Below are 26,064 nucleotides of genomic sequence, written 5' to 3'. Positions count from 1 at the left end.
GGTTTGTGTGTGCAAAAAGCTATTCTGGAAACTGTTTTTTATTTATTTATTTATTTATTTATTTATTTTAATTTATTAGAAGGCACACATTTCCACTTCCACATTTTCACATTATATCACTCCGCTTCTTCTTTTTGAACTTGACAACAATACCCCAGAGAAGTTAATTAATTGCACGTTCACAAAGGGTTACTGACTGTATAAATGTAGGCTGTACTGCACTTCTACATATAAGAACTGAAACAAGTCTCGATCAGATCATAAATGCAATCTAGTAATTTGTGTGGGGCGAAAAGTTATTTCTAAAGCAGATCTTGCATCTTGTTGAATGAAAGCCCGCTGCAGCAGCAACAACGTGGGTTTTCTTTCCATCGGCGCTTCACCTCAAACACAGTTGGCTATACTTTGCGGTAAAAGCGCTCGAGCAACGGAAACGCGCGCAGGAGCCACCAGCTGTGTGGGAAACAGGGTGAGAATTGGACGCGGCTGCGCTGCTGAAGTGTCAAAAGGTCTGAGCCGCTCCTACCTGGAGCGCCCTCCGGTTTCACTGCGGGACACCACTGCGTCAGCAACAGCTGTCCTGCAGCCGCGCACTGGCTGCCACAAGCGGAGAATTAGCGTCCTCGGTGGAAGGCTGTGCGGAAGGTTTTAAAGATTCACTTATTCCGTGGGAATATTTGCTTTACCGTGCAAGGTAACCCCGCCACCTGTCGTGAGCCTAAAGATGACTCCTGCATGAAGCTCAGAACGTATGGTTTCCCGTCAGGCTGCAGGTTGAAGGGTTTTCTTCTACTTGATGAATATTTTGGGGTACTACTGGTGTATCTTGTATTTATGCTGCATTTTCAGTGGATGAAATCACTAATTTGTGGCATCTTCCTAATTTGAAGGTTGCAGTTAAGCTGTTTGGTGTAATGGTTTGAACTATCATGACTTAACTTGGAGTTTTCTATTGAGTAACTGAGAAGAATTAGGCTGTTTTTTGATAAGAACATTAAAAAAGGAAGAAAAACTTGCCTGTAAACTGTAAATGAAACATGGTAGGGTTTTTTTTTGTTGCTTTCTCTGTGCTCAAAATAATCGGCTGCACCGTAGAGGAAATTAAATGCAAAGCTGTGTTTAAGTATCTTTGTTCTAATAATAAACACTGGCCTGTAATTGAGCTTAGGTCAAATTTGGAATTGGTAGATTTATGGCTTCTCAGCAGTGTTTTTAAATGTGTGTGTGTTGTGTTGTGGAGGTGCGTTCACATGCAGTGCTGAACTAGTGTTTTACTGTCATGCTCCAGTGGACTATTTACAGTATGAGAGGGAAAACTGCCCACGAGCATCATCGTGAACGGGTCTTCACCTGCCAGGTGAATACTGTCCCGGTGGCACATGGCTGTAATGTCCAGCGTGGACATTTTGCAACCTTCTCAAACCCCACTATGCCTCCTCCCACAGGGACAACATCTTATTTTTAGCTCATGTCTTCATGGCAGATACTGTGATGCTGTGGATGCTCCCACCGTTACTCTGCCGTTAATCCATGTAGCCCAAATCAGAGGTGTGGGGACGGAGACGGCCTGGCTTTGTGCAAGCAAAGCAGATCTTTTGGACACGGGGGTGGAAGACACGGAGACTGTTCTCATGTGAGATGTGACGGAATGGGCTCCCGCACTGGAGCCCCAGCAGTAGTGAAAAGTAAATTCATCTGTGTTTTTTTTTAATTATTAAAAAGTTTTGTGTTTGCACATTGCATGATTTTCCTTAAATCTTTTTAAAAAATTTTTGCATTCAGATGGCAGACGGCTTACTCGTGTCATCACGCATGTGGTAGACTGGTATAAAAAAAAGTGTTTCTGTAGATTGAACATGCGAAACGTGTAACGTTGTCTTCCCCCTGCCCGAGTTGTGTTTGTCTCTCGCATCACATGTTCTTGGACGCAGAAGGTGTTGGTTTTGAGTTTCTTTCACCAACTGAGCCCATGTGACAGCTTGGCCAGGCCTCTGTATTTTCCAGAGTATTCAAAAGGTGAAATAAGGTTAAAGATAAGTTACAGCTTTTTTTTCTTCTTAAAATCTCATTTGTTAGTACATATTTGTTCACCTTGAGTGTTATGTGACAGAAACAATGATTTTTTATTTTTTTTTGCTGCTAACATTTTGTCTTTAGCTACACGGTTGGAACATGGCCAGCTCCTTCATGGATATCTTGATTGGTATTATGAATATGAGAAAAGTGCCCCCACCCCCGGTCTCTGACAAGCTGGATGGAATAATCTCCGTATCGTTTACACATGTAATCTGCTCAGATTGCTGTGCGACGAGAGCAAAGGCCAAATGGGTCTGTTTGATAGTTTCCAAAGCTGCAGTAGACTTCACCAATGGACTCCTGGTTCATTCCAAAGTCTAATTTTCTTAGTTTAGATCCCAGACTATTTATTTGCATCCTAACAGCATGACATCCTATGATTATGCCGTCATTATGCTTGATTTATAGATCTGTTGGCCTATATGTCTCTGTTAGTCATCTCACCATCCGAATGCACCGGGGAGATGACGTTAGGTCTTCACAGCTCCCCGTTCTGCATACCGCGAATGACGGCTCCTGTCCCCTTAGCCACAAACATAATGCATGTAGGGATACAGTGCAGACGGAATCTACTGTGCACACATCTGATAAAGACATCAAAGCGAGACCTCGAGAACTTGACCCCCAAGTAGTTACCAAGCTGATCGCTTTCAGGCAGCGACACACAATGACGCGGTCAGGAAGTAGCAACAGGTGGGTCTGTTTTTAACGTGGTTTCCCCCCGTAGAGTTTGAAATACAAGGTTAACTGGCGGGTGACAGGGTGTTGAAGCAAGCAGGGAGAGAGCGGAGTGCAGTGCTGCGACCTGACCCCGTGAGAAAACAGAGCGAGCAGGAGCACAGCAAATGTCAAAGGACGCGTGGATAATAAGCTGTTGTTTGCTCTGTGGATCCGTTGTTTACAACTTAACCCCATTCCAGGAGCGGTAAGCGCTGGTGGAGGGGAGGGGGTGCTAACACGTTGCCATGTCGCCACAGGCCTTTTATCTGGGCACCAAAGTCAAGCCAACAGGTCATTAAAGTATATACCATCTCTAGGCCTTCTATAGAGGCAGGTTTCTCTTCAAATGAGACACTTTTCTTCAGATTGCAGGCGATCTGAAAGCTGAAGTCCCAGTGAACCCGCCCTGCACAGCCTCCCCTCACCATATGAACTCGAGCTACCCTTGTGACAAAAGCCAAAAGCCAGTTCGGCTAGTTTCCGGAGGTGAATATTGGCATTCACATTCCGCGGCCGGCTAGTGTAACGAAGAGGTGTCTACATTACATTTCTATATCCTGGACTGGAATGTCACAGGTCACATGGCCCTCGCTGACATGCAAGGTGATATATATATTACTGTCGGGGAAGGCTTCTGAAATCCAACATCCCTCTTCCTCGGTTTGCCACCTGTCCTCAGAGCAACTGAGCGAGCACCGCCGTGTAATGAGATGATTGTCTTCGGCTCGGAAGAGCAATGAGATCTGTGCTTGAACTGCCATTTTATGTTACTTTATACTTCTACTTATGTGTTACTACTCATTTATTTGACAGACATTTAACAGTGATATTACATTTAAAAAAATGTTATGTTAAGATTTAGTTCCCAAGAAACGGTGGTTGCTTTCAGATGTTTTTAGCAGTTCTACCAGTGAGACGTGTCCTCTCTGAACCTTTCGGATCCAGTAAAAACTTAATTATCATGACATCTTGAGACCGGCGTTAGTCCCAGGTGGATTCAAAGGTCCGGATCCAGGCTGAAGAGCTAAAATTATTTCACATTTTTATGATGGTGCTTCTCTCGGGTACAACTTTGAATGTGGGACGTTCACTTGTCCAACTTGACCGTGTACGTGGACTGTGATTTCTGCACATGTTTTATGATGACTTTAAGCGTGATATACAGAATCTATTTTAACTGATACTGAATATCGCACTCTTGCGTCTTTCCTGTGAAGATAAATGTAGCTACAAACCTTAACACAGCGCCAAAACATATTATTTACCTAACTGACGAGGCAACCTTTTTCTGAGATCTTTTTTGAGATTCGCAGGCTTTCAATTGAGTTTTTTTTATTTTATTTTTTTATAGAAGACATCTGATGGGTTAAGCAGTACCGGTGTGATGTAATGCAATCAGGAAATGTTCCCCATAAGCCCCCGGAGAAACGCATCCATTCTCAGGAAGTGTATTTTAAGGTTGGCTCACGGTGGAGGCCGGCGGGGCCCACAGCAACCAGAATGGGGGTTTTTGGAACGGGACGATGATTGGGGAGACTCAGGCTTGGAAGGGAGTGGGGCTGCACAGGTCACCCTGATATTGGTCAAGATTCTTATCTTTATTGGCGGGATAACAGGAATACTGACCCATCTACTGTGTCGGCTGTGTGTGTGAGCAACCAAAGATGCTGGTTTGATGAGTGTGAAAGATGATGGAGGTGGTGGGGTTGTGAGGTAGCAGACGACGGGGTGCAGCGGTGGCAGAGGTTTGGTGTGTTTTGGGAGCCTCCGTGCATAAAATGGAAGGTGCTGGAGAGAGAGGAGTCAGCTCGGTAAGATAAATTGGCAAGCCGTCCTGTTTATCGGAGGGATGTGAGGCACAGAGCGACGGCTCAGCCAGGAAGGAATGAGCAGAGTCATCGGGCCCCTGTAACACGACGCTGCGTCTTGATTGCCCGGAGCAGCTGGGCAGCCACCGTATCTGTGCGAGAGCGTCGCCTCCTCACATGTGTGCACTGCGGACGCGTCACTTTCAGTGTGAGAGAGAGGTGGTTTGAGGAGGTCTCCATTGATGTGTGTGATCAGTGGCTATCACTGGGTCGCGTCTTGTGTTTTACTTTCAGAACTCGCAGACATTCAACTTTAAAATAATTGACTTATTTGCGAGGGGTGAAGTCTCAAGGCTGCAGATTTAGTTCCTTTTGATTAAATCTGAGGGTTTCTGTTGCACTTCTCTTCTTGTTAGCTGAAGCTCCACTTACAGTTATGTTGAATGCCTGAATTGCTAATTTGCAATTCATTATGCAGCATTTGCTAAATGCATATCAAGGTTACTGCTCTCTGGCAAATGCATTCCCCTCTTAACTTGTTTGAGATAAGATTTACATAGTCAGTGATTAATAAAACACCACTTTACCTGAAGCTTAAGTGGCTGTAAAATGACATAATGGTAAACAACTCCTTAATCTGTGGTATTATTATGTTTAATGCTGGAGGGTCCATCTATAAAGGCGTATTTAAAGGCTCATTTAGTGCATTATTTTGTCCATGCCTGCAGGAGTCTAACCTTAGCTGCTCCAGACGAAACCACACTGGTTGCTAAACACATCAAAGGATGTAAGCAAACGCCACTTGGACCCAATGCAGAGCAACGTCTGCTAAGCTAATAACTAATGTGATGGACACATGTGGCTAATATCAGAGTCTCTTTAGAACGGTGGGAAAAGCTCTGAGCTCTGGTCCCGAGTGCATCCCGAGTTTTGTTACCGTCTTGACACTTTTGAGTGCTCATGGCGTAGTGAGAGGCTCCGGGTCAGAGATGTAGGGCAGCGAGCGGAGGGCAGGAGGGACAGACATGAACCTGAACCACAGTCCCAACCTTTTTGGCTTTTGACCCCTTTAAACAAAGGTTTGCAGTTCATTTGACCCTCATCACAGGGTTACAATGTTTTGAACTTGAGAGGGATTGCATCATTTTAAATAGTTGACAAAAGAAGATGTCAAAAAAAGTCAAGAGAAAAATACAAAAATTAACTATTAAAGTCACTTTCAAAAAACAAAAAATCATCTCCTAAATTAAAAAAAAAAAAAAATCAATTTTATTTAAGATCAATAACACCAAATCCTATTTTATAATATATAATATACATACTAATACTAATAATATGACACTTTTTGTTTTAAATAATGACGCCAGACATTTGAAGCTTCATTCAAAGACCACAATCAAAGCTTTGAATGTAACGGTAATTGTTGAAGAGTCTTTCATTATTTCTTGTTGTTGTATTTAAAGTATTCAAACCAAATACAAATATTAACGGTTTAGGCCAATTGCATCTTAAAATGTATTCTCTCACTTCACTCCCTGTCCTCCCTGCAGCTCCTCCTAGGGAAACCCCGGTGTGGTGGTGGTATCCCTTCGCGATGCGAAGATGGCGCCCATGTTCCCTCCCCGAGGCACCGATGCGTTCCGCCGCTTCACCCAGGAATCGCTGGCGGAGATCGAGAGGCTCAAGGAGGAAAGAAAAAAGGCCACAGAAGTAGAGGGCCACGAGGCGGAAGAGCCAACTGCCCCGAACGCCGACCTGGAGGCGGGCAAGAGTCTGCCCATGATCTACGGAGACCCTCCACCAGCGATGCTCAACACGCCTCTGGAGGACCTGGACCCCTTTTACAAAGCAGAGCACGTCAGTCTGAGCACATCTGGGTGTCACATAGCAACGAAAACCTCAGCTGTTTGAAATAAATACCTTTAAATATGACAGGGTTTATCACTTAACACACTTTTAAGATGCATCATCACATAATTTAATTTATTTAATAGTTACAGTGAAAAGTTAAAGAGTCATTTTAACATATTTTTAGAATCTCCGCCGTCTTGCATGTAGATACATTTCCAATCTGTGTTTTTCAGACATTCATTGTGATCAGCAAAGGAAACACAATCTTCAGGTTCAACGCTGAGCCGGCTTGCTACATTCTGAGCCCCTTTAGTTTGGTGAGAAGAGGAGCCATTAAAATTCTCATACATTCATATCCTTTGCGCTGTTGTTGCCGGATCTTTTTTTTAATGATGGAGTGTGTAAACATAAAGTCCATGTTTGTTTCCTTAACCCCGAATTAAATTATTTAGCATGTTCATCATGATTACCATTCTATCGAATTGCGTATTCATGACCATGAGCAACCCACCAGCGTGGAGTAAAACTGTTGAGTAAGTACTTTTTTGGTTTTAAGTAATTCCTGTGATATATTTAATTCAACTTTCGTGCCCCATTCTCACGGGACAGATATTACATGATCACATGATTTAGAAATCCCTAACATGCGTTTCTTCCTAGGTATGTTTTTACTGGTATCTATACCGTGGAGGCAACAGTCAAAGTGTTGTCGAGGGGTTTCTGTGTCGGATCTTTTACATTCCTTCGAGATCCATGGAATTGGCTGGATTTCATGGTGATCAGTATGGCGTAAGTGTATTTTTAACAATCACAAATTTGCTGTTTGATAGAAGTGACATTTTTTAGACAAATTATCAGCTACTGTGAAAGCTGATATTGTGCAGACGTTTTGTGCATTTTTAAGCCAATTGTAAAAAAGAAAATGACAAGATCATACTGTTGAGTCTCATCTGGCTTTGATGAAATATTTTATCTCTTTGCACAGATACGTCACTGAGTTTGTTGACCTTGGCAACGTGTCAGCCCTCAGGACATTTCGTGTACTTCGAGCCCTAAAAACAATTACTGTGATTCCTGGTATTTTTTATTATTTTTTTGTGTGTGTGTGACTGACTATATTGACTATATTGCTAAGTTTGACTGTGTGTATGCATATGATATGTGTAGTAATATATATATATATATATAAAATAATTATGTATTAAAAGGGACATATTATTCTAATTTCCATGTTCATGTTTTGTATTATGGGTTCATGATGGAACATGTTAACGTGCTTTAATGTAAATATGTGTATATATCTATTTTCATTTAAATGTTTTTGTGAAAAAGATTAATCAAGATATCACTTATACTCCATCAGGTTTGAAAACCATCGTGGCCGCTTTGATCCAGTCGGTGAAGAAAATGGTGGACGTCATGATTCTGACTGTCTTCGCCCTCGCCGTTTTTGCCCTCATCGGCCTTCAACTGTTCATGGGGAATCTGCGTCAGAAATGTGTGCGATGGCCCCTCGAGACGAACGAAACTGCGTTTGAATTCTTCAACACCACTGCCACGTTTAATGACAGCATGTCCTTCAACGACACCGCGGGCCTCAACAACACCTCATATTCCAACGGTACCTTCAATTTCATTGACTACATCGAAAACCCAGGTATGAGCGACACATCTTACGTCTCTTTGATTTAAGCTGATATTGTCCTCTGTGGAAAATAATCCACTTTTTCTTTCTCTTCTCGACAGAGAATCACTACTATTTGGAAGGTAGCCTCGATGCTCTGCTTTGTGGAAACAGCTCTGATGCTGGGTACGTGCTCCACAGTGACAACGCTGTGATAATTCTGTCTGGTCCAGTGTGATCTGGCTCACTCCTTATCTTTGTTAATAGAAAGTGCCCAGAGGGATACACATGCATGAAGGCCGGGAGGAACCCCAACTACGGCTACACCAGTTTTGACTCTTTTGGCTGGGCCTTCCTTGCCCTCTTCAGACTCATGACCCAGGACTACTGGGAGAACCTGTTCCAGCTGGTTGGCACTTCTTTCATTTGTTGCCCACACTTTTTCACCAACTTTTTTGAAGACATGAGTTATGAAAAGAAATGTGTCCTTAGTTCTCGTAGCTTCTTTTTTGCTCTGAACACAGATCCTGCGGGCGGCTGGTAAGACATACATGCTGTTCTTTGTGGTGGTCATCTTTCTGGGCTCCTTCTACCTCATCAACCTCATCCTGGCCGTGGTAGCCATGGCTTACGACGAGCAGAACCAGGCGACTCAGAGAGAGGCCATAGAGAAAGAGGAAGAGTTCCAGCGGCTACTAGAGCAACTCAAGAATCAGGAAGAGGTACGTTTACCATCTTTAACATACCTGCCCACGTAGTTCACAAAAGCAGTGTTTTTAGAGCCAAGTTTTTAACTTGATGCCATACAACAGCTCATAGCAAAAATTAAGTGCATTCGGTTTTATTCCTTAAGGGCACATTCACACTGTTCATGTCTGTTGACTGACGAGGGAATGCGTGTCTAGCATGGGGGAGTGGCATATCGCGATCTGATTGGCTGACGGATTCGTCGGCATCTGAAAAGTTTATTTATTTAAACTTTTTTTCACGCAACTGATGCAGCGGAACGAACGAATTAATTTCAGCATAATGTGACGAAAAGCCATGCAAAGTCAATGGTTGCAGTCGAATAGTCAAAAAATTAGATCCTAACTCCTATTCCTAACTCCTATTCCTTGACCTCTGGGGAAAACATCACGGGGTTAAGGAAAGGCGATAGGAGAACTCAAAAGGATTTAGGAAAAGACGACCGCGGTGCTCAGAGAATCGGACCGGACTTTCACTAAGCTACGTCATTATAACGCGGCCGCTGATGATTGACAGCTGATGATTGGCACCGGTGATTGACGTGCGTCTGCGCTGGAGAAACTACAATAATGGACTACAAAAAACGCGTCGTCCACTTCTCCACATGTTGGTTTTATCAACAGCTGGTTCACTGACCGGCTTCAGGTCCAGCAGCTCCTCCTTTCTGTTTGACCGTTGTTTTATTTACGTTTCATTTGTGGTTTTAGTTTCGTTTCTGTCAAATTTGTAACATGATTGAAATAAATAAAAATACCAATCAATTATTATCACTGTCCACACACATTTATCATCGCTATTCCAATTACTATATGTCTGCATGAAAGTAATTGTTAAATATGCAAATAGGCATATCGTTTGTTTTCATGAACGGCTGAGGTGTGCGGCACTTTAAATGTTGCTCTCGCAAAGAATTGTGGGTCGGCGTGATCTCCTTTCCTTTCGTATAGGAAGGTCCGTTGCATCCTATGCTAAAGGAGCTCTGAAAGGAAGCATTGGAGCTCCTTTCTTTGCATTTAGAGAAACCGAACGGCTCTTATCATGGCGGCCACTTGTTTACTTCCGGGTCACTTCTTCAGTTAGGAACCTTCCTAAGAGAAATAGACTATTCCACTGCAGCCAATGAGATCCGTCAACGGACATGTACAGTGTGATTGTGCCTGGAGTAGATGTACATACATTACCACTCAAACTATGAAATAAGTCAGATTTGGATCCCCTTCCTAAATCACATATCGAACTAAATCATTTCTCTTGCAAGCCAATCAGTGCAGAGTCTTAAAGAGACAGGTGCCAAAACAGAGAGTGAATACAAACGGTATGAGAGAAAAATAATACATTCCAGCATGCAAACATGTACTATCAGGAAACCTAAATACAAACATGAACACAGAAATGAGAATAATGTGTCCCTTTTTAATACATGATTATGATAGTATCTTCCATCCATCCATCGTCTACCACTTATCCTGTATTCAGGGTGGTGGGGGGGTTGGAGCAGATCCCAGCTGTCATTGGGCGAAGGCATGATAACATCTTGTATTCTATAATTTAAGAGTCATTAGAAAGTTTTACCTTTTATAAATTTCAAGGGTAGTAAAATGTGCAAAAAATTAATAGTAGTCAAATTGAAACAACCGTATACATTTATTACTGCACAGTCCCTTTTACATTTGTTTTTTTTGTTTTGCGATTACTCTTCACCTGTCTAGCACAAATTGAATTAGTTACATTTTATCCCCATATCTAAAACTTAAAAGCACTATTTGTCTTAGATTCTCGTGTAATTTTCTTTATATACATGTTTAATGAGCATCGTTGGACGGAGCCTGACATCTAAAATGTTCGTTGGCAACGACAGCTTCTGTGTAGTCGTTGTGCACATTATGATAAATAACTTATTTCTTTTTCACACAGGGAGCTCTTGGGAGCCAAGTCACACTAACCAGTAAGAAGTCGCGAAGTTGTCACTCCATCACAGAGTTGACGGATGATGAACAGAACCTGGAACAAGATGAAATCATCAAGGATTGTAACGGGAGAATAATCCCCCGTCTGTTAATCAGAGCGCCCACCATGGTCAAGGTAAATCGCTCCTGCTCTGGTCACAGTTACAATTTGGACAATCTGGGAAAAATTCTGTTTAAAAACGTTTTGGTTTTCAACTTGTCAGCATATTTCCCAGTCTGCTGAAGACTGCGAACTCCGTGAGAAGTCGTTAAGTTCTGTGCAGAGCATGATTCATCTGGAAGAGCTGGGCCTGACACAGAGGTCTGCTAGTGCTCTGACCGTGCTCAGTGCAGCTGCCATGGAAGGTACAGTGGCAACACAGTTAGATACTTAACACTGCTAACACACCAACAGAATCCCTAGATATATTGGATTTGTTATTTGGTTGCTGTGATCAGGATAAAACGAGAAGACGACTCACCAGCTCGGCTGCGGCTGGGAGCATGCATCCTCCGAGTGTCCGGTTCCTCCTGGGGAATGAAGAAATACACAAGGCTTAGTCGCCGGTTCTTAGAGGAGATGCTTTTAATGCAAGCTCTAATTGTTTGGATTATCAAGCAGTTGTTAACATTATACACTCATTTTATCTGAGGCCAATACAGTAGCATTGTCTTGAGCTCGCCATAATCACATTGTGCGCCGGAGAAATCCCTGTCAGCATTCGGTGTCGCGCCCTCATGGTGTTAAGCTTCTGCTATTTCAGCTCGACTATAACTTGGCACAGGCAACGCGTGCTCTCTGTTAGCTGCATTGTACATGTGATTTAAAGATGATGAACGCTTTGGTGGAATGACAGTAGGCTACCTAATTGTTTTTCTTTGTCTAGAGTTGGAGGAGGCCCAGCGGCCGTGCCCACCTGCCTGGTACAAGTTTGCCGACACCTTCCTGAAGTGGGACTGCTGCCCGCAGTGGGTGCTCTTTAAAGAATGGGTGCTCTTTGTGGTGATGGACCCCTTCGTCGACTTGGGCATCACCATCTGCATCGTGCTCAACACCCTCTTCATGGCCATGGAGCATTACCCCATGACCCCGGAGTTTGACTACATGCTCTCCGTGGGGAATCTGGTGACTATGTGCCGCATCGCGTTTGAATTTCTTTCCAGGAATATTCATTCACCTCTTTGTTTGAACGGTAATGTATGTTATAGGTTTTCACCGGGATCTTCACAGCGGAGATGTTCTTCAAGCTAATCGCCATGGATCCCTACTACTACTTCCAAGTTGGCTGGAACATTTTCGACAGCATTATTGTCACGCTAAGTCTGGTGGAGTTGGGCCTGGCGAATGTCCAGGGGCTTTCTGTCCTCAGGTCCTTCCGTCTGGTGAGAAACAATGATTGAATACTTTCTTCACGTGAGATAACTTCCCACATTATCGTTGACAATCTTTGCTTTGTGTCCATCCTGTGTCGGAGATAGCTGCGTGTCTTCAAACTGGCAAAGTCCTGGCCCACGCTCAACATGCTGATCAAGATTATTGGCAACTCGGTCGGCGCTTTAGGAAACCTCACTTTGGTGCTGGCCATCATCGTCTTCATCTTCGCCGTGGTCGGCATGCAGCTCTTCGGCAAGAACTACAAGGACTGCGTGTGCAAGATCTCCATGGATTGCGAGCTGCCGCGCTGGCACATGAACGACTTCTTCCACTCGTTCCTCATCGTGTTCCGCATACTGTGCGGCGAGTGGATTGAGACCATGTGGGACTGCATGGAGGTGGCCGGAGCTGGGATGTGCTTGGTTGTCTTCATGATGGTCATGGTCATCGGGAATCTAGTGGTGAGCATAACGATCTGTCATCTTAAATCTAAAGTATGGCGCCCGAAATTTTACCCTGGCGTTCAAACCAGAAACAGCACTACACGTAAAGGGGACATATCATGGAGATACCCATATGTGCTGTATGTGCACATATGGGTATATTGTAACATTACCCAGCACGTCTTTTAATGAACAAACATTTAAATATTTACAGTCTACAATGTCGCTTTCCCCAAACACAACAGAGCCGACTATTTTCACTGTGCAGACAAATGGCTGAAATGTGTTGAAATGCGTTGCATCACTCGATGTTGTGCTGATTCGTGGTGAAAGTTGAGCCAGGCTAAATGTTTTTTCAATAAAATGCCCCTGCATTTTTAAAAATGTTTTTGGCTGGCACCCGGCTGTGCCAACACAGTTATCTCTTTGAAATGAATTGGTCTGAAGCGGCCTCGAGCCGATATGTATGCAAGGAAACCGAGGGGATCGTATGACGTTACGCAGCTCGATTTCACCGGGTTAAAAATAATTCACGATCAGGGTAAATGGACGTGATGATTCTCATCTTGTGGCTCTGTTGTCGCTGCCTTTATAGTCTGTGTGCTTGCATCAGCATGCAGTAAATCTTAATTCCTGAGCTCACAGACGCTCCACCCCACACACAACTGTCACTGCTGTGAAGCTGTAAAGCTGACACACTATTTTGTAAAATCTAAACCTAAATGTTTACAGTTATCTTATTATAATGCCTAGATATTTTTGTGGCCCGCGGGAGTCAGCAGGTTATCGTTAACCTCTCGGCTGATGAGGAATGCCAAGGACAGACGGACGCAGCTGGGGGGAGAAAATGGCATCCACCAGGGGGCGTTCTTACAATTGGTAGTATAAGTAACACATACAGAGGATACAACATGCAGTATGTCTTTGTGTTTTTGTAGTACAAACGTGGCTTGAGCTACACTGTAAACGGCAGAGGTCTGACGCTCTTCAAGTGCCCTCCTAAATGTTCACTCACCTTTTCACCGGCATCTGGGTGATTTTGCACAAAGAGGCAGCAGAGTTTTGGATGCTTAGTGGAGAATCCTGAAGGTTTGGAGCATGCTGAAATACTATCCCTGACATTTTCTCTTTGGCTGCACAGAACAAGGAAGGACGTAGGCAGCATCGTATTTAATGACTGTAGCCAAAACCATTTCCTGTTGGGTTATTCATAGAGATGGAAGGGAAATGGCCCATTGTCAAGATGACAAAAGTATTGCGACCGCTGGCTGTGCCCAAATTATTGTGGCTTCCTTGTAATGCACACTATCCACAAGTAGTACACTTCAGGGGGGGGGTTCTATTTAAATCAAGTGACTTGAGCCACCAAACAGTGGTTTTGACCTTGAGTATGTGCTAAGATCTGGCTCAAGGAAGCATGCTGCCACTGAGGGAACAAACACAGACAGCTGAGCGAGCAGAGCTCAGGTGGCGGGCGGGGGCGGCCGGGTGTTAAGGAAAAGTAATTTGATAGCGTAATTGATGAAGAGGTAATCATGTTGGGACGTCAGCACCACAGCATATGGCATGGATTTAATCATTGAGGGACGTATGCTGATCATTTGTGCTCCTCAAGAAGACCACTCGATTTTTAATATTATTTTATGTAATTTCAAAGGCTATTATTAATAAGAACATGTGGAATTGCAATGCTAGAAAGTAAAAGTGCAGCATATTGTTTGATACGCCTATTCGCCTTTGTGCTGGGAGTTTGTTGAGAAGATCGATACCAGTGTGACAGCCAGCAGACCGCCAGGCTAGCCATTTCGCTTTGTTTCCAGACTTTATGCTAAACTGAGCTAACCTAAAACATGAGCATTTTATTAACTCTTGACAAGAGAGCAAATAGGTATATTGCCCAACATTATTTCTTGTAAAATAAAGAATTACATATATATAAATATGATAAATATCTAGAAGTATATAAAAGACGTCATCAGGTTCCACTGCTCCACCGTCGGGCTTGTGTTTTGTTTTTGCAGCTCGTCCTTTCCCCTCAGCCCTCTTTACTGATTCACAGCTCCCACACTGGAATGAGGCAGATCAGCCTGCCGTGTAACCATGATCTCCCGCTAAACCTGGGGAATAAGAACCGAGAAATTGCCTAACAGGTTTAGACACTAAAGATAGCTGCATCTGCAACAGGAGGCAGACAACATCATATAAATCGATGTGTCATCACAGGACCAATTTGATACATGATGCGTATTTGAGAGTTATTTGAAATATAATGCTCATTTAATTCTCATCCATTAATTACAGACTGTGTGCATCTTTTGCAGTGCATTCTCACATAGTGTCAGTTACATTTCAGCATATGTTTATTTATCATTACCTCCACATTTCTGTCGTCAGGTGTTGAACCTCTTCCTGGCCTTGCTGCTCAACTCCTTCAGTGGAGACAACCTCTCCACGGATGACGACGGGGAGATGAACAACCTCCAGATCGCCATCGGGAGAATCACACGAGGCATTGACTGGTTCAAGGCGTTTGCCCTTCGAACCATCCAGCAGCTTCTCAACAGAAAACCCAAGGAGCCCGAGGAGGAGGGCCCGAGGGATGAAGAGGACCTTAAAACGGAGGGAATGGAAATGAACCACCTGGAAACCAGTCAGGATTTAAAAATGGAAGACAGGATACCCAATTGTTTGGTTGAGGGCCGGCCTTCTGGATTCATCATGGATGGGGAGCTCTGTCTCAATGTGCCAATCGCTCAGGTTGAGTCAGACTTTGAAAACCTGGGTGAGGATGATGAGGATGATGATGTTGATAACGCTAGTGACTCAGAGGTTTCAGATGAGAAGAATTATTTGGTAAGTACAGTAGACAAATTAACAATCTCAATGTATTTATTGATCTATGTGCACTTGCAATACAGCACCCACCAACAGTATATATATATATATATATAGTCTGAAAATGACAGTTTAAACGATATAAATCAAATTCTCTGACCTCTCTGACAGAAGCTTCATAAGTCACCAGGATGAGCCCATTCGACATGATGCTATACAGTATATGCAAACTAAAATACACAATACACACTGCCAGAGACAACTTGTCGCACAAAAAGACCCTTTTCTTCATATAGCGCACCTCACAAAGCATGCTGCTTTTGCTGATTTCTCACCTTCCTGAAATGTAATGCGTGCAGCCCGTTTGAACTACATCATTTAAAAGGTCCTGCACATCCACGGTTCACCTACACAGCTGTTGACATTTAAAGTGCCTGATTGGACGGACTGTGCTTGACCGACCTTCTCCTCACACTCTGCTGAGGCTCGCCAACGTGTCCATTCGCCGACCGGGAAAAAGGACGTGAAGTCAAGTATCTGATGCAGGGAAATAAATTGATATTGATATTATGATTGAATTTGCAGTCTTTTAGTGTGATGTACAAAATAATACCATTGGAAATTAGCCTCTCTGTGAGAGAATAAATAGGATGTCAGGAAGGAAAACGCAGCATTCACTCTTAAATGTCATCTTAAAACTCAGTTCCTTAACTTTATGGTATTTGTTGTAATTATTCAAATAGTTTTATCTTGTTTTATATGTTATGTTTTGGATTGTATCTACTATTTATTTGAATGCACTTTGTGTGCTGCATAAATAAATCTATTATTGCTGCTGAAATAGCCCAGAAATGCGAGCCTCCAGTAGAAGTGAACGGGGAACAAATCATCTGACAGGACTGGACAAACATTTATCATTTTACATGTTTGACAACCTCCCAGCCATGCGCTGCCCAAACTTCAACCAACATACAAATACAAATACACCTACTGCTTATGAATGCTCACTAAATTCTCTGATACTGTGCTATTTCAGGAAAACTTAAAAGATGAAAGTAGCATGCTGGGAAATGTCAAAGTGAGTAACAAAGCAGCCCTTTTTACCAATTAATTGATCAAGCTTGATATGGGGGTAAAAGAAACCCAACAATCTTTATTGCTTCAATTGTAATTTGTTGACTAGATCATGGGTGCTTTGAATGATGGGGATTCTTCAGTGTGTAGCACAGTGGACTATCAACCACCTGAGCCTGAACCGGAACAGGTGGAAGAAGAAGAGCCGGACCCCGTGGATCCAGAGGACTGCTTCACTGAAGGTAATGATTGGCTACTAGTTAGACACAATCATTCACCTGTTTCTCACAGACACAATTGAAGGTCGACTCCCCCCCCCCCCCCTGCAGAATGTGTTAGGCGCTGGCCGTGTCTGACCGTGGACATCAGCCAAGGCAGAGGCAAGAAATGGATGAACCTGCGTAGGGCTTGCTTCACCATCGTGGAGCACGACTGGTTTGAAACATTCATAATCTTTATGATCCTCCTCAGCAGTGGAGCTCTGGTGAGTGGCGTCTTTCAGTGCAACGAATTTATAAATGTTGACCGTCTTAACGGCGGTGTTGAGATGTCGCCTCGAGGACGCGAGTCAAAGTATCTTGTGTCTTCCTTTGTGGCAGGCGTTTGAGGATATATACATAGAAAGACGGCGGACCATCAAAATCGTTCTGGAGTTTGCTGACAAAATCTTCACCTACGTCTTCATCATCGAGATGCTCCTTAAATGGGTGGCGTACGGCTTCAAGACCTACTTCACAAACGCCTGGTGTTGGTTAGACTTCTTCATTGTAGATGTAAGTGTTGGCATCTGTGTGTATGTGTGTGTTAGATAAAAGTCCTCAGTAACACTGTTTTGTTCTGCCATAGATTTCGCTGATTAGTTTAGGTGCCAACTGGATGGGATACTCTGACCTTGGACCAATCAAATCCCTCAGGACTCTCAGGGCCCTGAGGCCTCTCCGAGCGCTGTCCAGATTTGAAGGGATGAGGGTACGTTTTTGTCTGTGCAACGGTGTGTGTGTGCACGGCTAACCAGTGGTGGAAAGGCATTTACTCGAGTTCTAGCACTTTTACTTTATTTTCAATTTTATGTCCCTACTTCTACACTAAAGCTTAAAGTGCTTCATACTCCACCATTTATTTGACAGCTGGAATTACTTTCCAGAGTCATATTTTACACACATGGTGAGTTGAGAAAATAAAACGCAACATTTAAGATTAAACCGATCTTGTTTCCCCGTTTTACATAAAAGTCAAGTCTTTTATTGTGGAGTGATGTTTCTGATGTCTATTACTTTTACCCCCATTAATCATCTCACCGGCCCTCAGATGTATCTGGTGACCGATATGAAGTAGTTAAAGTCCCAATTGGCAAGTCCGGCGGATCGCGGGCACTCTGTCAGATTTTGAATGTTTACAACTCTCACGCTCCTCCCCCACGACCATTGAGCTCCTCCCCCACGACCACCGAGCTCCTTCCCCTTGACTTGGTGCCCTTTTGAAATCCCTTAGATCACGCCACCTTTGAAACGCGGGTCCGATGTTGACTCTGGTTTTATCACGGGCACCGTCGCCATCTTTCTTTTTTTCCTTCTTTTCCAGCGGTGTTTTCTTTTCCTTGGTTGTTTTGGACCTCCTCGTTTCGGTTTTTAACGAGGAATTGGAAGCTTGTTGCTACTTCCCTCCGCCTCCCCCCTGTGATAGTGGTACGACCCGAGGGGGGAGGGGCTCTGTGTGTGCACGAACACAGCCCTGCGTGCTGATTGGACAGGATGATCCGGGCGCTGTTGATTTTTGCAAAACAAACAACAGTCTCTACTGCACATAGAGGTGCGCTTTTTTTTTTTGTAGCTTGAGCAGCTACAACAGTGACATTCTGTTTCTGAATTAAACTCAAACTATTATGAGTAATTTTACCTTTATTAAGTAAATTTAGCTGCTGATACATTCATAACAAGCAAAAGTCCTGCATTTTAAATCCTACTTAAAGTGTAAGTTTGGCGGAAATTGAAAATAAAGCTATTTTCTGAATGAAAATACATCAACTAAGCCGTGGAGGAAGTAATTTTCGCTCATCACACAGTTCAGAGCTAGCACGGGCGGGAGCTAGAGTCCAAAATCGCAAACAATGGGTTAGCATGGGGCCTACAGCCACACGCTTTCAAAATCGCATTTTTAAACCACTAACATTGCTCAAAACAGCGCCAAACCTCGTCAGCAGCTTGCTCTGGGTGTCAACACATAAAACGAAGCACCAACAACTCAGTTCATGAACCCGAAGTTTATAACAGAAGACAGTTAAGAACACTCACCAATTCTACCCCTGCCAGCTCCTCGCGAAGGATAGTCCGTAAGTGTCGATTACCGAACGCAATGCAAAAGTGAAAGTGAAACTGAAGATTTCGCCCAGAATAAAACGAGTATACTTTTAAATTAGTGGCAGTTTGGCCAAATATAAGTTAATAACGGTGGGTAAAAACGTTGGGATAGTTTGTATACACTTCCAATCAGTTCAAGACAGCAGCCTTATCTGAAGCACATACATGTCACGCGAGATCTCACACGGGAACACGAGAGCTGCGTTCGGTAATCGACACTTACGGACTATCCTTCGCGAGGAGCTGGCAGGGGTAGAATTGGTGAGTGTTCTTCAGGGATGCAAACTTGTCACCTTTCGGCGAAATTCGGGGGGGGGCGTCCAAGTAATCGGCGAACGCAAGCTGTCATAAATATTTATTCCAAGCTTGTTCGTTTGGCCAACCCGTGTAATCATGTCATCTTCGGGTCTGTAGCTGCCTTGATGCCGTACTAGACAGGAGTGACGTTGGTACGCTTCAAAAACGTCATGGTACAGACACACCAACTCCGGCAGCGACGCAACGGACCGTCGAACGCACCGGCGAGTGGGCAGTTCTGTGTTCAAGTTGGATCAATTGGATAGACGTCCTGCGAAGTGGGCGGGACTTGAGTTTTGCTCTGCCGTTTCCAACATGGCGGCCGGGCCACAAACGATCTCATTTTACAGTTAAACTACACGCTAAAGCATGTTTCTGAAAACATTTGAGGCGGGAAATGTGTAGTGCAGTAACAGAATCTGGATTCATATTTGATCAACACTGCCTAGTTTGATAGTTTGAACGAAGTTTCTGGAGCCGGCGGCACTGCGTTGGACGGACGGCATTTGCATAAAGTTCAATCCATCGAACTTTATGCAAATTCACGTACGGCGACAGGGCAGTCAATTCGACGTGCCGTATCCATCATGCGGAGCTCCTGCTCTACATAGACAATGAATGGGATCCGTTGACTTGACGTCTGCTGCCGGAGTTGGTGTGTCTGTACCATCAAGGTAATATGAATATGAATCCAGATTCTGTTACTGCACTACACATTTTCCGCCTCAAATGTTTTCAGAAACATGCTATAGCGTGTAGTTTAACTGTAAAATGAGATCGTTTGTGGCCCGGCCGCCATGTTGGAAACGGCAGAGCGAAACTCAAGTCCCGCCCACTTGAACACAGACCTGCCCACTCGCCTTTGCGTTCGACCGTCCGTTGCGTCCATATCCGTCGCTGCCGGAGTTGGTGTGTCTGTACCATCAGGCTTTCTAACGTAGGCTAACGTGCTAATGTCAGACAGTTCGCTGACATACGCATCGCAAATCACAACCATTTTTGCTGGTTACAATAACGGTGTTATCGGATAGTACAGTGTCTATTTCTCAGGAACCTTTGAAAAATCTAAGCGAGAAAACAACGTTAAATGTACCTACCATACCTTCACATTAAAAAAAAAAACCTAAAATAAATAATGGAAAATCAACGGAGCAAAGGCTTACTCTGATATCGATGTAATGTTAGCGAATGAGGGGTGAGAAGCCCCCTACCTCCCCTTGCTAATATTTATTCCGTTCGTCCAGAGTCAAATCTATTCTTGAGGTTCCAAATATTTTCAAAGCAGTTTGTCTTTCAATGTGAGGAGTCGATCGAGTTATTTTATGTTCCGTCGTTTGAAGCAAACCTTTTAGCCCTGGCATTGGTCTCCCATTATTTATACCTTCACTGGAAGGGAAGTCCATTTTCCAGGCTCTCGCCAGCCCCCTTCAGTGAGGCAGAGGAATAACATTGAAGCATATGCAATATATATATATATATGTGTGTGTATATATATATATATTGTGTGTGTGTATATATATATATATATATATATATATTCCGCGAGGGGGTTTGGGTCCTTGTCACCTTTTTCATCCCTGATGAGTTTGCACCCCTGATATATATATATATTGTGTGTGTATATATATATATATATATGTATATATATATATGTATATATATATATATATATATATATATATATATATATATATATATATATTCCGCGAGGGGGTTTGGGTCCTTGTCACCTTTTTCATCCCTGATGAGTTTGCACCCCTGGTTCTTAACTGTCTTCTGTTATAAACTTCGGGTTCATGAACTGAGTTGTTGGTGCTTCGTTTTATGTGTAGACACCCAGAGCAAGCTGCTGACGAGGTTTGGCGCTGTTTTGAGCAATGTTAGTGGTTTAAAAATGCGATTTTGAAAGCGTGTGGCTGTAGGCCCCATGCTAACCCACTGTTTGCGATGTTGGACTCTAGCTCCCGCCCGTGCTAGCTCTGAACTGCGTGATGAGCGAAAATTACTTCCTCCACGGCTTAGTTGATGTATTTTCATTCAGAAAATAGCTTTATTTTCAATTTCCGCCAAACTTACACTTTAAGTGAAATTAAGTTTTTTTTTTTTTTGCTTAATAAATAGAGAATACTTCTTCCACCACTGCATCTCACATTGATTTAGATGTTGCAGAAGCTGTAGTGTTTAGTTATCGTACTAATTTGTCCAGCTTTCCTCTACCACGTGTTGAATGCATGCTTACACCTTGGCTGCCGTGCCAGAGCTGACCGAGGTAAGGCTTCAGGTACAACTCGGACCTTTGTGCTCCCTCTAACAGACAAGATTTACTCTGGAATATGTCTATACATTGCTGTATAGTCCCTTTTAATTCTAACGAAGGTCCCCTCTCCTGCACAGGTGGTGGTAAACGCTCTCGTCGGAGCGATTCCCTCCATCTTCAACGTGCTGCTGGTGTGTCTGATATTCTGGCTCATCTTCAGCATCATGGGAGTCAACCTGTTTGCCGGGAAGTTCTACCGCTGCATAAACACCACCACGGAGGAGCTTTTCCCCATGACGGTGGTCAATAACAGGAGCGAATGCATGGCGGTCAAAGAGGCCACGCAGGAGGCCCGCTGGGTCAACGTCAAGGTCAACTACGACAACGTGGGCCAAGGCTACCTGTCGCTGCTCCAAGTGGTGAGGAGTCGTCATACATGTGGGCATAATGCTGTAGGAGAAGATGTGTGTTCAGTGATCCTGAAAGGGTGCTCTGTTTTTCAGTCGACTTTTAAGGGCTGGATGGACATCATGTATGCTGCCGTCGACTCGAGAGAGGTAGTATTATTTACTCACATCTATTATTAAATAGGTCGGTATTTTTGTTGGCCATGTGGATAGAAATAAAAATTAGGAAAGAGCTCAGATAGCATCCCTTGCCTTTCTCACACCAGAAATCAGATCATGTAAAATATATACAGTGTATACACATATACAGTATATATATATATATATATACTGTATTGTGTGTGTGTATGTGTGTGTGCATATGTGTACATGTGTGTGTGTGTACGTGTGTCTGTGTGTACTTGTGTGTGTACATGTGTGTGTGTGTGTGTGTGTGTGTGTGTGTGTGTGTGTGTGTGTGTGACAGGTGTTGATGGTGAAGTGAGCCAGTCTTTGGATGAATAAGTACACTCTCTGACAGTATCATATTCCGGTATAACCTTTTATCCCGTGTCTTCCCGACTCCGCCTCACAACCATCTTTATTAATTAATGATTTAATAGCAGGGGAAATTCTGATTTATAAAAAAAAAAGTTTTCTATGTATGTTTTTTTTTTAGGTAGAGGAGCAGCCATCTTATGAGATCAACCTCTACATGTACATTTACTTTGTCATCTTCATCATATTTGGCTCCTTCTTCACACTCAACCTCTTCATCGGTGTCATTATTGACAATTTTAACCAACAAAAGAAAAAGATAAGTATCACACTTTTTCAAATTGTCTGCACCAAAACAAAAGCGACTGATGTTTGGTTCTTTAAGTTTTCACCTGATTTAAATACCTAGAGTTATCACATCCTGCTGCTTTTGGAAAGCAAACCTAACGTTAATCACAGGAGTGAGAAGTAACAATAACGTTTGTGTTACGTTTTGCCTGCACTTTGGAGATAAAGACATCTTCATGACCGAGGAGCAGAAAAAGTACTACGAGGCCATGAAGAAACTCGGCTCCAAGAAGCCACAGAAGCCGATTCCACGTCCAACGGTTTGTCATTCTTTTACAACTGATGGTAATATTGTTTGGTGAAAGGCCATCGTTTAACTGTTTGTTCGATGTTGGAGTGCATTAACGAGAAAAGCAGTAGTAGTGTAGTAGTAGTAGTGATGCATCAGCTGGGCATGGGTTTGCATGACGACGTCGGCGGCGACCCCAAGGTTGACCTTTTTCCTCCACGCTGCTGGTGCGAACAGGCCGAATGACCCCTTTGGATTTGTGTTTCCTTCGTCCCTTTTGACCCCGCAGAACCTAATCCAGGGATGGGTGTTCGACTTCATCAGCCAGCAGTTCTTCGACATCTTCATCATGGTGCTCATCTGCCTCAACATGGTCTCCATGATGGTGGAGACAGACAACCAAAGCGCAGAGATGGAAGATTTCCTCTTCAAAGTGAACGTGGCCTTCATCGCCGTCTTCACCACGGAGTGCGTGTTGAAGCTCTTCGCCCTGCGACAGTACTTCTTCACCAACGGATGGAACGTCTTTGATTTCGTTGTGGTCATCTTGTCCATCGCCGGTGGGTGAATTTACGTTTCTCAGGAACTGCTGCTGTGTTGTGAAAAACAGGTGTTCACATAGTGTCTCCTTTTTATTTCAGGTACAATGCTGTCAGACATCATCGAGAAGTACTTCGTCTCCCCGACTCTGTTCAGAGTGATCCGACTGGCCAGAATAGGCCGGATCCTGCGCCTCATCAAAGGAGCAAAGGGCATTCGGACACTTCTCTTTGCTCTAATGATGTCACTTCCTGCCCTGTTCAACATTGGCCTGCTGCTCTTCCTCATCATGTTCATCTTCTCCATATTTGGCATGTCAAACTTTGCCTACGTGAAAAAGGAGGCCGGAATCGACGACATATTTAATTTCGAGACGTTTGGCGGCAGCATCATCTGCCTGTTCGAGATCACCACGTCGGCAGGTTGGGACGGGCTTTTGCTTCCCATGCTGAGCCAGGAGTATCCGGACTGCGAGCCGGACTTTGAGAACCCCGGCACAGACGTGACGGGCAACTGCGGCAACCCGATCATGAGCATGACGTTCTTTTGTGGCTACATCATCGTCTCCTTCCTGGTGGTGGTCAACATGTACATTGCCATCATCTTGGAGAACTTCAATGTTGCGCAGGAGGAGAGCGGCGATGCGCTCTGTGAGGACGACTTTGAGATGTTCAACGAGACGTGGGAGAAGTTTGACGCAGCCGGAACTCAGTTCATCGAGTATGGCCGGCTCTCGGATTTCTGTGACGCGTTGCAGCAGCCGCTGAGGGTTGCCAAGCCCAACCGGCTTCGCCTGATTGAAATGGATCTGCCCCTGGTCATCGGGGACAGGATCCACTGCCTGGACGTCTTGCTGGCTGTCACGCAGATGGTCTTGGGAGACACGGTGGAGATGGCAGCGATGCGGGAGAGCATCCAGGCCAAGTTCATCCTGAGCAACCCCACCTCGGACTCGTTCGCACCGATCACCACGACGGTGCGCCACAAGGAGGAGCAGATGGCCGCCGTGGTCATTCAGAGGGTTTACCGTAAGCACCTGCTCAAACGCTGCTTGCGCCACGCCGCTTTTATGCATCGCTGTAAGAGGATGGGTAGAAAGGACGAAGGCCAAGAGCCGCCAGAGAGAGAGGGCATGCTTGCTCGTAGGATGGGCGTTCTCTACGGGAGCAATGCGGATCTGGCGGAGGAGATGGAGCAGGTTGATTTAGACACTCTGGCGAGCCAACAGCCTCCTGATCCTGAGACGTTGTCACATGACACCGAGGCCCTGTGTGGTCCAGAACCCCCTGAGACAAATATCATGGTTGTTCCTGTAGAAATCACTAATGAGGTTTTATTACATTCTTCCCCCAACCCACACCTCTTAACCCTCCATGCAGATCTGAGAGAGACAATTGTATAACAAACGGTAGAAGACGATTCATTATCTCCTCCCCCTCTGTTGTTTTTCACCAAGAAGTGAGTATAAAAAGAGTGTTTTTATAGTTAAACTAAAGAAACAATTCCTGTTTGTCTTTTCCATGCGATATTCAAGTGAAAGGTGAAACTGGAGCGCATGGTTTTCTTCACGCTAAATAGGAACTAACTACAAATAAACATCGGTGGGATTAAATACTTCAATTGACATTTCCAAATTAGATGCACAATTAAATGCAGCACTTAACTGTCGGCCTGTTTGTTACAGGGGTCAACATCATAGTGGACCAGAATCTGTGATATGATAGCTTTCTAGTGAAAAAGCAATCTTGATAGAGCACCCTGTTTGTCTGAAAATCAGTCATTTTTTATATCATATCTTTTTATGCAAGCTGTCGTCTTTTAGGCCAGCGACTGTTACCAGAAACCAAAACCATGGGCCCCTGTTTCTAACCACCGATTCACTTGAACAACTCATGGGGGAAAACCCGAATGACGCTGTGTGCGTGCCATATACGGTGTCTGCGTTTAAAAGCAACAACAACGCAGCACTATAATCCAACTCTACAGAGCGATATTTAAAAAACAGATTTGTGTTTCATATATGCAAACAATAATGTATGAAAAAGAATTCAGGAAAACTAACAGTAACGTGGGCCGACTAATGCCGTTAAGATCTGAAGGCCCAGTTTTTCTTGCACTATTTCTATCCCTTCCACTTGACTGCGTAAGACCGAGAGCCCTTCTGTTTTCTAATTTCATCACTGATATTTACACGTCTTACTGATGTTTTTGTTTTTTTTCTCCCGTCCCTCTCAGAGAGGAATCTGAAAACCTCAAAACACTGTCAACTCGAGATCAGAGCTGCTGAACTTTGTCTACTGCATAACCATAATTGTAGCAATAATATAAGTACTTGTGCATATTAATTGATCTTAAATTAAGATTCTGAAACAGTGTTTGTTTCGTTAAATGAAAAGGAGACTCTGAAGTTGAAGGAATAACCCACTTTGGAGAAGACAGTTTAATCCATACTTTACATTTATTAAAACCATCTTTGTGTTCCGTGGATCTTGTTATCTCAAGTCTGTCCTGTTGAAAGTTCGCTTCACTTGCTGTTGTTTAAGTCTTAACTGAATTTAAAATGTCTTACTCTGAATATATACATGAACATAAGCACTTTTACATTTTTTTTTTTTTTTTACAATAGACTCTAGAAGGTGATTTCTTATGTTTA

General features: G+C 43.7%; 1 protein-coding gene across 1 annotated transcript; it reads left to right on the top strand.

The window, feature by feature from the left end:
- Positions 1 to 561: 561 nt before the first annotated feature.
- Positions 562 to 25,371, top strand: scn4aa (sodium channel, voltage-gated, type IV, alpha, a). Its single transcript, XM_084040688.1, has 27 exons — positions 562 to 694; positions 6,155 to 6,461; positions 6,689 to 6,809; positions 6,901 to 6,988; positions 7,116 to 7,244; positions 7,441 to 7,532; positions 7,819 to 8,112; positions 8,202 to 8,265; positions 8,347 to 8,488; positions 8,604 to 8,801; positions 10,741 to 10,908; positions 10,997 to 11,138; positions 11,660 to 11,898; positions 11,982 to 12,155; positions 12,252 to 12,608; positions 14,985 to 15,443; positions 16,462 to 16,503; positions 16,609 to 16,741; positions 16,829 to 16,983; positions 17,099 to 17,272; positions 17,346 to 17,468; positions 21,548 to 21,829; positions 21,914 to 21,967; positions 22,476 to 22,613; positions 22,798 to 22,902; positions 23,161 to 23,431; positions 23,513 to 25,371. The coding sequence occupies exons 2-27, from the start codon at positions 6,207 to 6,209 to the stop codon at positions 24,811 to 24,813; spliced, it is 5,700 nt and encodes a 1,899-aa protein (XP_083896814.1). The 5' UTR covers positions 562 to 694; positions 6,155 to 6,206; the 3' UTR covers positions 24,814 to 25,371.
- Positions 25,372 to 26,064: the final 693 nt, after the last annotated feature.

The sequence above is a fragment of the Eutrigla gurnardus genome, assembly GCF_963514095.1.
Source record: "Eutrigla gurnardus genome assembly, chromosome: 22".
NCBI lineage: Eukaryota > Metazoa > Chordata > Actinopteri > Perciformes > Triglidae > Eutrigla > Eutrigla gurnardus.
This window is presented reverse-complemented; position numbering and strand designations above follow the sequence as displayed.

Excerpts from the sequence above, each read along its gene's own strand:
- scn4aa (XM_084040688.1), top strand. The coding sequence starts at position 6,207 with ATGGCGCCCATGTTCCCTCCCCGAGGCACCGATGCGTTCCGCCGCTTC. Across the intron at positions 6,810-6,900 it reads TAAAATTCTCATACATTCAT|TATTTAGCATGTTCATCATG; the intron begins ATCCTTTGCGCT and ends CCCGAATTAAAT. Across the intron at positions 23,432-23,512 it reads GGTCATCTTGTCCATCGCCG|GTACAATGCTGTCAGACATC; the intron begins GTGGGTGAATTT and ends TTTTTATTTCAG.